The following is a 14,165-nucleotide window of genomic DNA, read 5'->3' as shown; positions in this document are numbered from 1 at the left end:
GACACTACATACTGATATACACCTGAACATCAGCAGGAGAGGACTCTTTAAAGTAGAGACACTACATACTGATATACACCTGAACATCAGCAGGAGAGGACTCTTTAAAGTAGAGACACTACATACTGATATACACCTGAAACATCAGCAGGAGAGGACTCTTTAAAGTAGAGACACTACATACTGATATACACCGGAACATCAGCAGGAGAGGACTCTTTAAAGTAGAGACACTACATACTGATATACACCTGAACATCAGCAGGAGAGGACTCTTTAAAGTAGAGACACTACATACTGATATACACCTGAACATCAGCAGGAGAGGACTCTTTAAAGTAGAGACACTACATACTGATATACACCTGAACATCAGCAGGATAGGACTCTTTAAAGTAGAGACACTACATACTGATATACACCTGAACATCAGCAGGAGAGGACTCTTTAAAGTAGAGACACTACATACTGATATACACCTGAACATCAGCAGGAGAGGACTCTTTAAAGTAGAGACACTACATACTGATATACACCTGAACATCAGCAGGAGAGGACTCTTTAAAGTAGAGACACTACATACTGATATACACCTGAACATCAGCAGGAGAGGACTCTTTAAAGTAGAGACACTACATACTGATATACACCTGAACATCAGCAGGAGAGGACTCTTTAAAGTAGAGACACTACATACTGATATACACCTGAACATCAGCAGGAGAGGACTCTTTAAAGTAGAGACACTACATACTGATATACACCTAAACATCAGCAGGAGAGGACTCTTTAAGTAGAGACACTACATACTGATATACACCTGAACATCAGCAGGAGAGGACTCTTTAAAGTAGAGACACTACATACTGATATACACCTGAACATGAAACTTCATTAATGTTCTTGTTTGGTTTCTGCAGAATCACGAGGATAAGGAGTGGAAGTTTGCTCGGGCCAAACTGTGGCTAAGCTACTTCGATGATAAGTGCACCATGCCTCCCCCGTTCAACATCCTCCCCTCCCCCAAAACGGTCGTGTACCTGGTGACCAGCATGAGTAAGTGGATCTGCTCACACACGTCAAAGGGAAAGGTGAAGAGACAGAACAGCCTCAAGGTAAGAAAATACCGAACTCTAACTTGTATAGAGTGGTGCAGCAGGGATGACTTATTTTTGTAGGCCGACCCGGAAGTAAGCTGCGCAAGGGTTCCCTCGACAAGCGTTTGATAAATGCACGTTTTGTTCAGCCGGATAATCTCCACATGTCTACTCTACTTTTATAATTTTCAAATCATAAATGTAATCGCCAGAAGCAAAATGCTAACGTTATGCTATAAAGGAACTACAGCCGAGTCCAGCAGCACGACTTCAACGTCACACCAACTTAAGGTCCATATTCAAAAATACACATTCAAAATTGTACAAGTTGAAGAGTTTGTGTTAGCAGTTTGCAGGAGGCAGGTACTTGCTTTCAATCAGAACAGGGCAAACAAACTTAGAGACAACGTCCTCGACAACTTCTGTAGTCCTATTCAGCCGCTTGGTAACAACCATCGTTTTTCAGACACGTCAACTCTTCAGAAATCACCACTGGGGTCACTGCTGATGGATTTAATGTCGTAGAACAAAACGTGATCTCTTGACTTTGTGTCAACCACAGACCTTATTCTTTCACACACAGTGACGTCACGAGCTACCCACAATGCAACACGCGCCATATATATATATAAATACGCCATTTTCCTGGAGGTGCAAATATCCTGGAGGTGCAAATATAAACAGCTAGGTAACGTAGCAAGGCAGAGCGCACTAGGTTTTTTTTCTGAATTAACGACCGAAGAAATCGCTGCATGTCTTCGGATTACATCTCTGGACTTGAGGGGTGTGCTCTAGGTCGTTACCAGCATAAACTAGAGCTGTGTGGGTTGTCCGATTGCCCTTACAGACTGCCTGCAGATGTATGGAAAAACGACTCTCGAAAGTGGCCTTCGTCGATTTTGGCAGCATCTACGTCTAATTTCTGGAAACACCAGGTGAATACCCCACTTGTCACAATAATATTATCATGCCATTGCATATATGTGGTATTTTAGAGTTGACTAGATATTGATTAAGGCAATAGACTATTATATTCAGTACAGGAAGCTTAGCAACACCTAGACGGTGTACGGCTAAACCCTCGGCCTGCTTGCACCTCTCGTAAAATGGCGGATACCGGAAGTACGGTGTCGCCCTCGGCCCAATACCCGTATGTGTGTGTGAAAGAATTTACAGCTAAAAACCCACTGACTCTGAGACGAGGGAACCGGAAGTGGTGAAATGCAAACTCACTTCCGGGTTTTAGGACTCGTTCCTGCACCACTCTATTAGGATGATAGCTGCCAGTGCACTTTGTTATTACTTTCTGGAAACAAAAAGACTGGTTTGTGCCATATCTTTGCATTAAATCGAATGCCTTTCTTGTCTCTTGTGTCCAGGAGTGGAAGAACCTGAAGCAGAAGCATGATGAGAACTACCAGAAGATCATGTGCTGTCTGGTTCACCGCTACCTGACGTCCACACGGCAGAAGATGCAGAGCACAGACCAGGCCACGGTGGAAAACCTCAACGACCTGCGCCAAGACCTGTCCAAGTTTCGCAACGAGATGAGGGACCTGCTGGGCTTCCGGACCTCCAAATACGCCATGTTCTACCCCAGGAGCTAAAGAACAAGACTCGATATATATCTCCCCCCTTTCCCCCCTTTCCCCTTCGACAAAACCTCTGCTTCTCGTTTATCTGAGATGCTGTGTGACCCGAGCATGTGCAAAAAAAAAACTCTGCTCTTTTGAGTCACAGAGGCGACTTTTAAACCTGGACCTTAACTAGAAATATATATATATTCTCCACACAAGCCTCCAGACTCAGGCCCCATATGTATTATTCAGCTATTCAACCTTTTTGTAAATAAAGGAAGCCATTGTTTTAAACAGGAAGACGCTTGAATGGCAGAAAGAGGTGATTTTGATGAATACAAATGCTGCTTTTCAGATTTGTTTCTGTCCTTTGAAAATGATCTTTTTGCAACTCAGAGAAAGCCAGAAAAATGTCAAAAGTTCAGCACGTGAGTCGCATTACACCTGATCCATTTTCAGTTAGCATTAGCTGACTCACACACTGTTTATTTGACTGCTGAACGTTTTTGTACAGACAGACGGACAAAGGGAACATGTTTAAGTGAGTTTTATTTGGGAAGATGAAAACAATAAAATATAAATAATATTCACAGACTTTTTCATATGAAAATATTTCTCATTTCATTCCACTGCCTTTTAAAAACAAGCTAATGCTGATTGTATCCGTAAACATATTAAAAAGAAAAGAGCTTTAGCTAGGAAAGGTCCACATAAATCCAGCATTTCAAAAAGAATCATTTAAATATATTAAATATTGCACTTTTTATTAATCGCCCCTTTTAAAAACGTCCTAAATTCGTGCCCATTACAGATGAACACAGACTATTGACTGCAGGTGTGATTGAAACTACGACAAATCCCCTTTGGATATAAATCAGGCTTGTGAAGTGTTAAGATATATTTGTTTAAAGCATATCAATTATAAATCCCACTTTACTCCCCACAGCTTAAAGGGGAAAGTAGGATAGTCAGAACAGATGTAGAAACTGACATTTTGGAACAATCTGATTAACGTTTGATTTACAAAACATGCGATCTGCTTTACTTCTCCTAGTCTGGGCTCCTTTTACTAGCTGTAATCCCTGCTAGGGGTATGACAGGAATGTGAGTGGCGGAGTGAGAATTGGCTGTGGAGAGGCATGGAAACTTCTTGTTGCCAAATGTTGTAAAACAGAGTGATGGGTTTATTTAATAGAAGACAGTTTAGAAGTACTTAATGTGTTCCTGTTTATCCTTAAACCATGCAACCCTCAGCCGAACACCAGAACTAAAATGCCCCTAATTGAATGAAACACGTATTTTACGTGTTGTGTTGTCAAGATGGAGATAATTGTCTCCATCCCCAGGCAGAGGAGATCCTCGGCGCTACTGGAACTTAGCACCGCTTGTTTTTCAGGACGTTGAGTACTTTCTGGTTCTTTGTCTTGAACGCCATGACAAAGTGCTGCGGGGCGATTTTCCCGCGGCCGTCCTCGTCCACCACGCCCATGAAGACGTAGTTCAAACCTGGTAAAGTCACACACAAAACACCTGAATGTAGAACAGCAGACATTCAGGGAGGCCACACATCAGATTCTCCTCACGGGCAGGTCTGTATACCATATGTTTACAAGTTCTATATTAAGCAATAGCTCACGACAGGCCGTGGTATATGCTCATTATATCACAACCCCCTTAGCCCAACTGTATACTGTTTTTCTCAGGCGCGGAGGGATACTGACTTGTTGTGAAAAGTAACTTACAATACTACCCGTGGTATACGCTCAGTATATCACGGCTAAGAACCAATCAGATTGCTTGATTTGACTTGTCCGTTATATAAACATATTTAATGTTCTGACTGTTTGAACAGTGAGTTCTGCCGCTCACCTTACACTTTGGGGCAAACTCTATCAACAGTCGGACAGCAAAGGAGGCAAACTCAGAGCCGTAGGTTATTCAAAACAGTCACCTATAGGAACTCATACTGATTATATGAGATGATGTTTTACTTTACCATCCCTCTGTGGACTCACCTCTCCTGATAAACGGACACTTCTTGCACAGGATGATGATCTTGGTGCTCATGGTCTTTCCCGCCTGCTGGATGGCCAGACTGCCTTCTTTATACACGTTGATGATGGAGATGGTGGCGTACATACTTCCTTCTCTCATCACCGCCGTAATGACAGTCCCGGTTATCACTGACAAAGACACACACATACACACAGGTCTTTAAAAAAAAACAACATACCCAATACATAAAATAAAGGGTACTGAAATCTTCTTTAAAAGTATATATATATATATATGTGCCCTTTGCACTGATACAGCAGAATCACAACGAGACTTAGCTAAGCGCTAAATGCTAATGATAGCGTGTTAACATGCTCCCAATGAATGTCCAAGCTATAGTAAAACATTTTACTATAATCACCATCTTAGTTTAGCATACTAACGTTTGCTAATAGCACTAAGTTGTCAGAATGTTTAGTCTACTACTTATTATTGCTTGTTATTTCCAGGCTGCCTGTAAAGATGTCATGTTGAATTAACAGTATCTTTTCTCAGGTTGTTAACATTCTCCTTTTATGACTCCTTCCTCTTCCAGCAACTAGCAGCTCCTTCTCAGAAGTTTAAGAAAGCACAACAAAGCTATAATTCACAGTCATTTTAAAACGTTCAACGATAAGTGTTTCCAGTAAACGGCCAGTGTGTGACAAGGCCAGGTTAAATATGTGATAGCATAATTGTCCGTTTGACGGCTAAAGTATGTTGTGGATCTGAGGTCACTGTATATATTACACAAGAGAGAAAACAGATAGCACTGGGGCTTGTTTTACCTGGTAAACATTAAAGCATTTTAAACTAAATTGCTAGAGCATCTACCAGTGTTCTACTCCTGTGTCTGACCGGGTTTACATTTAGCAGTGACTTCTCATTCAGCATGGACAGGATGCTTCACACTGATCATCCCAATATGTCTGGACTTCCCTCACGGTTTCATTTCCTGACAGGCATGAGAAAAGCCAGAGGAATGCCTGTTTCAGAAATGTCCTTCTACCTGCTGCTACTGTTACATAAACCAGTGAGCTGCTTTATGTGATGCATCATCAGATTAGAGACTAGCGACATTTATGGCTTTATTTAGACAAACTATTTCCTGTCTCACCACTTCGAATGTGACGTAACATATTGTTGATACCACATCACACGGGAGGCTTTTTTCCACATGCACCAACACGTTGCTTGCCTTCCCTTCAGTTCCTGATGAAAGTGAACTCTTTGAAATGCCAATTTAACACATGTGGTAAACACACGAGAGAGGAAAACACCGGAGTAGCCTGAATCAACACGCTCATTTATCAACAGTTTACCTACAGTCAGTGGCCGTGTGTGTGGTGTGTGTGTGTGTGTGTGTGTGTGTGTGTGTGTGTGTGTGTGTGTGTGTGTGTGTGTGTGTGTGTGTGTGTGTGTGTGTGTGTGTGTGTGTGTGTGTGTGTGTGTGTGTGTGTGTGTGTGTGTGTGTGTGTGTGTGTGTGTGTGTGTGTGTGTGTGTGTGTTTACACTGGAGGTAACTGTGTCCTACTGTACACAGTCCTTCACTTCCTGTCAGACGTATCAAGGGAAGTCTTTGAGATGCGCAGCGAGAAATCAGAGGAGCAAGATAGTGACATGACTGTAAACGGCTTGTTAGGGGAGATTTGGCTGACGTGCGTTCATACTTTCAGGGATAAGCGGGCACATAACAGAAGATATATTCAATAACACACAAGCGTAGGAGCAACTGGAGCTTATGTGGTTTAAATAAATTGCAATGAAGTTCTTACCAAAATTGCTGGAGCAGTAATTGCTCTCAAGTGTTCCTCGTCTTTTGCATTTCTGCTGGCACAGGGCTACAGAGTACTTCAGAGCTGTGGAGAAACACACACACACACACACACACACACACACACACACACACACACAATAACATTTATTTAAGTTGCCGTTGGTTGAATGGCAGCCTCACAGACAATGTGCTGTGTGTAAAACAGCGAGATAATGTGACGGCTAACATGTGTTTTTAGATTTAGGGATAGTAAAGATTCCATAGAGTCAAAGAAAATACAACGTGACTGTCTCAATATTATTCTTCCTGGGGAGGGATACAGTAAGGAAGGATAGGCCAACCAGAGAGCTCCGTTACAGTATGACATGGCAGGGAGGCGCCGAAATAACCTGGCTGTACTGAGGGGAAAATGAGGATTGTGTGGGAATGTGAGTTTGAGCTGTGATTAGGGTCACATGACCACACTCTGTAAAACGGGTGTTGTGTACACAAGAGAAGACGGTTTTGGCATGTGTTGCATCTATATTAGGACATACAGGCTCCAGTACTGTATTATTTGATAGTTAAACATTTATTTTCTTGCTGTTATTAGTTATAGTGTCTTATTATTTAAGTTAATTTAAGTAGTTTTTTATGCTTTTACTTTGAAGGCGGCTTTGTAATGTAGTCATTTTATATTTTTAAACAAGTAGTTTTACTTTTGGTAAGTATACTTTGATGCCAGCCTTGTTGTACTTTAACTTAAGTAAGGTTTTGAATGCAGGATTTGTACTTGCAACAGAGTACTTTTACCATTTAGTAGTACTTCTACTTCTTCCACTACTGCTCTTTGCACATTAGAAAGTGAAGATTCACAACTATATGTCAAATTGTAAAGGTCTGCTGTTTAATTAGACTTTTTTAATTGAACTGACACATTTTATTTAACAGAATATGTGCAATTATGTAACTATGAATGCATTTTTAACCATAATCAGAGCAAAGAATGACTCTACTTGACTCTACTTAATTTGTTGTGTTTTCCATATCTTCTAGCATATTGCAGTTGTCCCTCATGACTGATCAAGAGAATGCAGTCGAACAGTCAGCCAGTATTCCTCATACAGTAGCTACATCAACAAAGACAGATGTTAGAAGCCCTCTGGAGGATCGTATTGGAGGAAAGTTGATACCTACGTATGGGCCTGGTGGTGACTGGCTGCGTTGTAGTGGTGGGTGGCATCGTGGTGGTGATGAATTTCTTTGGTCTGAACTTATAGTGTCCGATGAAGCCGTCTGCGGTGAGACTGAGGTCGGAGAGGAACTGGATGAGCAGCTGGTTCCCGTCTGAAAACACTGGCCTGCAGACACACTCACTGTAAACTGAGAGGCATACATGGGATGGATATTTAAGTGGGAATGAAATGAGAATCACCTACGCTGGGGGGCTGTCTCCGCAGTATTTCCCAATCCTCTTGGCGTCGTTGATTTCCGCCCCGTTGAAAATGGAGACGTGGTCGTAGCGGCAGTAGTTATCTCTCTCCACATCAAACTTCTCAAACTTGATTTCAATAATCTGCAGCAGGAGACAAACCACAGAGGAAACGTCTTTCATCGAGCATAGGCTGGTAATGGAGTAACAGGATACAACGTTTGATTAAAGGGTAGCTGATCATTTGTGGGGAGATGTAGTCTTGTTCCACACCCATTACACATTCCACTAGAAGACTACTCCACTTATTGCACTCCTTACCACTCATGCGGGACAGTTTGAAAGTAAAAGGATCCAAATCAAAGAGATATCACTATTATTATTCCATGCAATCATCTTCCTTTTTCGGAGGGGGGTGTTACGCTAGAGCCAGATTATTGCAACCATTTGTATACAGTAGTTTCCCCTTAGACCTCTACATAGACTGTGGTTATTGTTAAACATGTTTTTTTCCCACAATGACGCACATTTGTTCAACATCCACAACATAACACCTGTTTAGGGTTAGCATTTCGTATCAGTGTGGAGAAAACGAGAGATTTTAGTGTCTATTATTGAATCTTTTAACAGTTCCGTTTGTTTTTATCCTTTACACATAACATTTCCTCAATACAAAACGCATTTGGAGCACTCTGACCTGGTTCTTTGGGGCCACTATGTGCCAGGCGCAGGTGACTCCAGCTGGGTAATCCTTCTCCGGCCAGTTTGGTGTTTTGAAACTCCCCGTGGGTTTGTCCAACCTGCCTCCACAGTACTGCTCACCTGTGGAGCAATGATTCAAAAATTAATCCTGGATAATCTGCACAATATAATTCCTATTCCTCAAAGGGAATGATCCACGTCTTGTGTGTGATAAGCACTCTCATTGCCTGCTTTGTTATGTTGTGCACCCTAAAAAGTGATTAGCCCTGTGCCGTGAAGAGTTAAAAGAATTCCAAATGTCTGTTCAAAGGTTGTTCAGACATAAAGAACTGAATCACTTTGTGTTCTTGTAACATGCACTTAGATTGATGTCAAGTACAGTCTTGCACAGTGACAGAAATAAACATTGTTTGCTCTACAGTTTTGACATCGTCTATCCTCTTTGTGAGAGACATGCAGGCTGGTTTACTACACAGTGTCCATTACAGCTTAAGTTAGTTCCTCTGGGACATGAAGAAGCAGCAGCAGCCATTACAATTCCACGAAAACACAAGAGTTGACCCTGCAGAGAGGAAGAGGCTCATTCAGACTGATACTTTCTGACAGGGCCGGCCCTGACCAATTTGCCGCCCTAGGCAAGATTTTAGCTGGCGCCCCCCCCCCCCCCGGTAGTGGCATGACCACCAAAACAGAAAGATGCCCCCGGGAAGACTTTTTTTTAAAATATTGAAGTTAAAAGCATCAATCTGGTGCACTTTGAGAGCAACATGAAGAGATCTATGGATACATCTCTCAACACCCAGATGAAACAGAACTGTAAACAGATTTTCTTTTTCTTTATGGATATTTTACAAATCACTCCCCTTTCAAACTGTATTCTTGTTTATTAATAACAACTTTTTTGTACTGTCAGTATTTTATACCTGTTTTTCATCTATTCTCTTATTTTTTTATAACTATAATGATCATATAGAGGTGTGCCTTTACCTCACTGAGCTGAGGTTATCAGAGCCTCTCAGTCTTTCAGGAGAGAGCTCTCTAAAGCTCTCACCCCCGCGGCCGCTTACAATGTAAATTCCAATGTTAATAAAAGCACACAGAAGCTGTGTATGTTTTTTGGGAGTTTGATTTATTTTAAATGAATACAAATACAAATACAAAATAAATTAAAACCTATAATTGCACACTAAAACCATTATTTAAAAAAAAGAACAATTTCACATAAACCTTTTTACTGGGACTGCAGTTCAACTTGATTTGGGGGGGGGGGGGTGCCATAGTTTATGGGCGCTGTACGCGTAGTTCTGTTAGTATAAGATAATAAGATGTACTTTGTTGATCCAAAATCGGGAAATTGTGTATTATGAAAAAAAAAAAAAAATTATTTTTAATTTCTAACTTTTTTTTTCTTTTTTTTTCCGGCGCCCCCTATGGGTTGATGCGCCCTTAGCATTCGCCTATACTGCCTATGCCGAGGGCCGGCCCTGCTTTCTGACCTGCACCTACGACGTAAAGTGCTCCGAAAAATGCCAGTGAAAAATTCCACATCCCACTGTGAGAAGTGTTAGGATGCTCCTCCCTTTTTGTCCACAAGCTGAAGCTGAACCTTGCATCGGAAAGGTCAGTTTTTTTACTGAGCAGAAAAGCAAACTACATCTCCTTTTGTTTTACTGTGTCTCAAAAGTGTTATGCAAGTTGTTCTTAAGTAGGAGTTGTTCCCTCTGTCTGGGTTTGTGGTGCCAATGACCTCACTAAAACAACTCGTGTTATACGGCCTTGTTAATTTGCTTTTTAAAGACTGACCCCTTGCCAACACAGACACACTCCCAGCCAATATTAGACTCCTTTATGGGGTGAAGTCGGCTGAGACCCACGTGTGTCTGCATTACACGCTCGGCTGGCTGCAAGATATTCTCTTACACAGCTGCAACCATGCACATAAGACTCAGCGTGCAAAAAACTCTCCTTTGTACCTCTCTCATGTGGGTGGGCAGCAGAGAAGACAGCCAGGAAGCCACTCCCAGCTGTGTTTGCATCCGAGACCATCTGCAGGAGCATCTTGTTGCCAGTGGAAACCAGCGCTCCCGGTTTGAAGGTCCCACAGAAGCGTCCGAGTCTCTGCCCGCGCACATGGCCGCTGTAAACATCAACATAGTCGTAGCGGCACAGGTTGTCGCTCTCCAGGTCGATGAAGCGAAAGGACAGGACCACCACCCTCCCCTCAGGCACCTGGGAGGAAGTCCACTAATTAGCTTTATTACAGAGAGCAGTGAAATGTCAGAGTAGGTGCACGCCTCTCATGCGTGCTGACTTTGATGAAGTGTGATTACAGACACTAAGCCGGACTTATAAGGCAACATATATATATGTTGTATGTCCTGTTGAATTGTGCCTGAAGTTTTGCATTTCCCATATCTACACTATAGCTACTGTGCACATGACAATAAAGCTTTGAATCTTGAATGAAATGCAACTTGATCCACACTGTCAGTAAGACTGTTTAAATGTAAAGTAATGTAATAGAGAACAGACTGCCTTAACTTGGCTGTGGTGTAAGAAGTACATTGGGAGTTTGACAAGGTTTATTTAATAAGGTAGCAATCTGCGTTGTCATCATTATTATAGGCTATGGTAGGAAAAGCATAACATATAGGGTGGAATAAGTACTTGAGTAAAAGTAGAAGTACTCAGATATTGTACTTGAGTAAAAGTAGAAGTACTCAGATATTGTACTTGAGTAAAGTAGAAGTACTCAGATCTTGAGTAAAAGTAGAAGTACTCAGATCTTGTACTTGAGTAAAAGTAGAAGTACTCAGATCTTGTACTTGAGTAAAAGTAGAAGTACTCAGATATTGTACTTGAGTAAAGTAGAAGTACTCAGATCTTGAGTAAAAGTAGAAGTACTCAGATCTTGTACTTGAGTTAAAGTAGAAGTACCCAGATCTTGTACTTGAGTAAAAGTAGAAGTACTCAGATCTTGAGTAAAAGTAGAAGTACTCAGATCTTGAGTAAAAGTGGAAGTACTCAGATCTTGAGTAAAAGTAGAAGTACTCAGATCTTGTACTTGAGTAAAGTAGAAGTACTCAGATCTTGAGTAAAAGTAGAAGTACTCAGATCTTGTACTTGAGTTAAAGTAGAAGTACCCAGATCTTGTACTTGAGTAAAAGTAGAAGTACTCAGATCTTGAGTAAAAGTAGAAGAACTCAGATCTTGAGTAAAAGTAGAAGAACTCAGATCTTGAGTAAAAGTAGAAGTACTCAGATCTTGAGTAAAAGTAGAAGTACTCAGATCTTGTACTTGAGTAAAAGTAGAAGTACTCAGATATTGTAAGGCAAGGCAAGGCACTTTTATTTATATAGCACTTTTCAGCACGTGGCGATTCAAAGTGCTTTACAGATTAAAAGCAAAAGACATTTAAGAACAAATACAGCATAAATACATTATTAAAAAGGCATTTAAAAACAGGCATAATAAGCAAAGGTAATGAAATAAATTAAATAAATAAACACAGCAGGTACAGAATACATGACTAAAAAGGCATACTGTAGTGTGAGTATGGACAGCTCAATTAAAAGCAGCGGCAAATAGGTGCGTTTTTAGTCGGGATTTAAAAATAGGAAGTGTTGTACTTGAGTAAAAGTAGAAGTACTCAGATATTGTACTTGAGTAAAAGTAGAAGTGCTCAGGTCTTGTACTTGAGTAAAGTAGAAGTACTCAGGTCTTGAGTAAAAGTAGAAGTATTCAGATCTTGTTCTTGAGTAAAAGTAGAAGTACTCAGATCTTGTACTTGAGTAAAAGTAGAAGTGCTCAGATCTTGTACTTGAGTAAAGTAGAAGTACCCAGATCTTGTACTTGAGTAAAAGTAGAAGTACTCAGATCTTGTACTTGAGTAAAAGTAGAAGTACTCAGATCTTGTACTTGAGTAAAGTAGAAGTACCCAGATCTTGTACTTGAGTAAAAGTAGAAGTACTCAGATCTTGAGTAAAAGTAGAAGTACTCAGATCTTGTACTTGAGTAAAGTAGAATTACTCAGATCTTGAGTTAAAGTAGAAGTACTCAGATCTTGAGTTAAAGTAGAAGTACTCAGATCTTGTTCTTGAGTAAAAGTAGAAGTACTCAGATCTTGAGTAAAAGTAGAAGTACTCAGATCTTGTACTTGAGTAAAGTAGAATTACTCAGATCTTGAGTTAAAGTAGAATTACTCAGATCTTGAGTTAAAGTAGAAGTACTCAGATCTTGTTCTTGAGTAAAAGTAGAAGTACTCAGATCTTGTACTTGAGTGAAAGTAGTACTCAGATCTTGTACTTGAGTAATAGTAGAAGTACCAGAGTGTAGGAATACTCTGTACAGTAAAAGTCCTGCATTCAAAATGCTCCTCAAGTAAAAGTAGAAAAGTATTCTCATCTAAATATAGTGAAAGACAGTAAAAGTAGTCGTTGTGCAGATTGGTCCATTTCAGAATAATATATATGATATGTTTTATAATGATTGATCATGAAAGTGTTCTCAAAGCTGGTAAAGGTGCAGCTAGTTTGAAGGACTTTGTATACTGCAGGGTAGCTGGTGGATTTACTCCAGGTGGAACTAAAGTCTGATTCAACACTTGGTTATATTGTTTATTATTCTGCAAAACAAACTAAAGGCGTTAGATACATGTAGTGGAGTCAAAGTACAATATTAACCTCTGAATTGTGACGCAGTAGAAGTACAAAGTAGCATAAAACGGAAATACTCAAGTACCTCAAAATTGTACTTAAGTAAATGTACTCTGTTACCTCACATTACTGATTATGAAATAGACTCACTTCGATCCTCCACACACACTTGGTGTTTGGAGGGTAAACTCCTGGGTATCCCTGGCTGCCGATTACTCCAGATTCTCCTGTGATGTTTCCTCCGCATGTGAAGATTGGTCTAAAGAGGGGGGGAAGATTTGCTTTTTCAAAATATGTCACATAAATAAACACGTATGAAAGGTTGCGGTTGGTTTAACATATTCAATGCGCCATAAGTCCTGACTGGATGCTCTCCGGACTGCAGAAAATCCCTGTAAATATCCCAATAAAGCTGTCAAATGAAAAGCTAGATGAAGTCGTACCTCCGCTGAGACTGCGCACAGATGTGTGTGAAGAACATCAGACTCCACAGGGTGAAAACACTGCATGTTCTCCACATCGTTGAGACCCCGGCTCTCTTCTCGCCCCGTGGCATGAATGGTATTGTGTGGAGCGGACTGAGTTCCTGCAGGGACTTCCAGTAACTGCAGCCCGGAGAGCATGAATATAGAGTCTGTTCTGCAGGAGAGGAGGGACGGAGCTCAGTCTGCTGCTTTTACTAAAAAAACAACATTAAAGAGGTTGGGGAGGGTGAGAGGTCCTGCATTAGTTTCTTATGGCGGGCTGAAAAACCTCGAAGGGGTGGCATGAATAAACTTGACTGCACTAAGTGAATGGCAATCCAATTAATATGCACCATATAATACATATTGAGACTTGATGACTATCCAAAATGTCATACCTCAGACCTGCAATGAGCAAAACATCCATTACACTTTGTGTCAAATGTGT

At 40.9% G+C, this 14,165-nt stretch overlaps 2 protein-coding genes across 2 annotated transcripts in view; one reads left to right on the top strand and one right to left on the bottom strand.

The window, feature by feature from the left end:
- Positions 1-3,262, top strand: part of trpc1 (transient receptor potential cation channel, subfamily C, member 1) — a 24,386-nt gene extending 21,124 nt beyond the window's left edge. The window contains exons 12-13 of the mRNA XM_034230660.1: positions 921-1,115; positions 2,477-3,262. Coding sequence (XP_034086551.1) covers positions 921-1,115; positions 2,477-2,704 — 423 coding nt within the window. The 3' untranslated portion in view covers positions 2,705-3,262. The remainder of the gene's footprint in view (positions 1-920; positions 1,116-2,476) is intronic.
- pcolce2b (procollagen C-endopeptidase enhancer 2b) lies at positions 3,207-14,165 on the bottom strand. The gene is made up of 9 exons (XM_034230686.1): positions 13,697-14,165; positions 13,404-13,512; positions 10,572-10,827; positions 8,594-8,718; positions 7,904-8,040; positions 7,662-7,825; positions 6,484-6,567; positions 4,690-4,857; positions 3,207-4,180 (listed from the first exon to the last, which is right to left on the bottom strand). The coding sequence occupies exons 1-9, from the start codon at positions 13,807-13,809 to the stop codon at positions 4,050-4,052; spliced, it is 1,287 nt and encodes a 428-aa protein (XP_034086577.1). The 5' UTR covers positions 13,810-14,165; the 3' UTR covers positions 3,207-4,049.

Source organism: Gymnodraco acuticeps, unplaced genomic scaffold (genome assembly GCF_902827175.1).
Source record: "Gymnodraco acuticeps unplaced genomic scaffold, fGymAcu1.1, whole genome shotgun sequence".
NCBI lineage: Eukaryota > Metazoa > Chordata > Actinopteri > Perciformes > Bathydraconidae > Gymnodraco > Gymnodraco acuticeps.
This window is presented reverse-complemented; position numbering and strand designations above follow the sequence as displayed.

Coding starts and splice junctions, on each gene's coding strand:
- pcolce2b (XM_034230686.1), bottom strand. CDS start 13,809: ATGCCACGGGGCGAGAAGAGAGCCGGGGTCTCAACGATGTGGAGAACA. Junction 10,828..13,403: donor AGTGTGTGTGGAGGATCGAA/GTGAGTCTATTT, acceptor ACTTCCTCCCAG/GTGCCTGAGGGGAGGGTGGT. Junction 8,041..8,593: donor TAGTGGCCCCAAAGAACCAG/GTCAGAGTGCTC, acceptor CTCCTGCTGCAG/ATTATTGAAATCAAGTTTGA.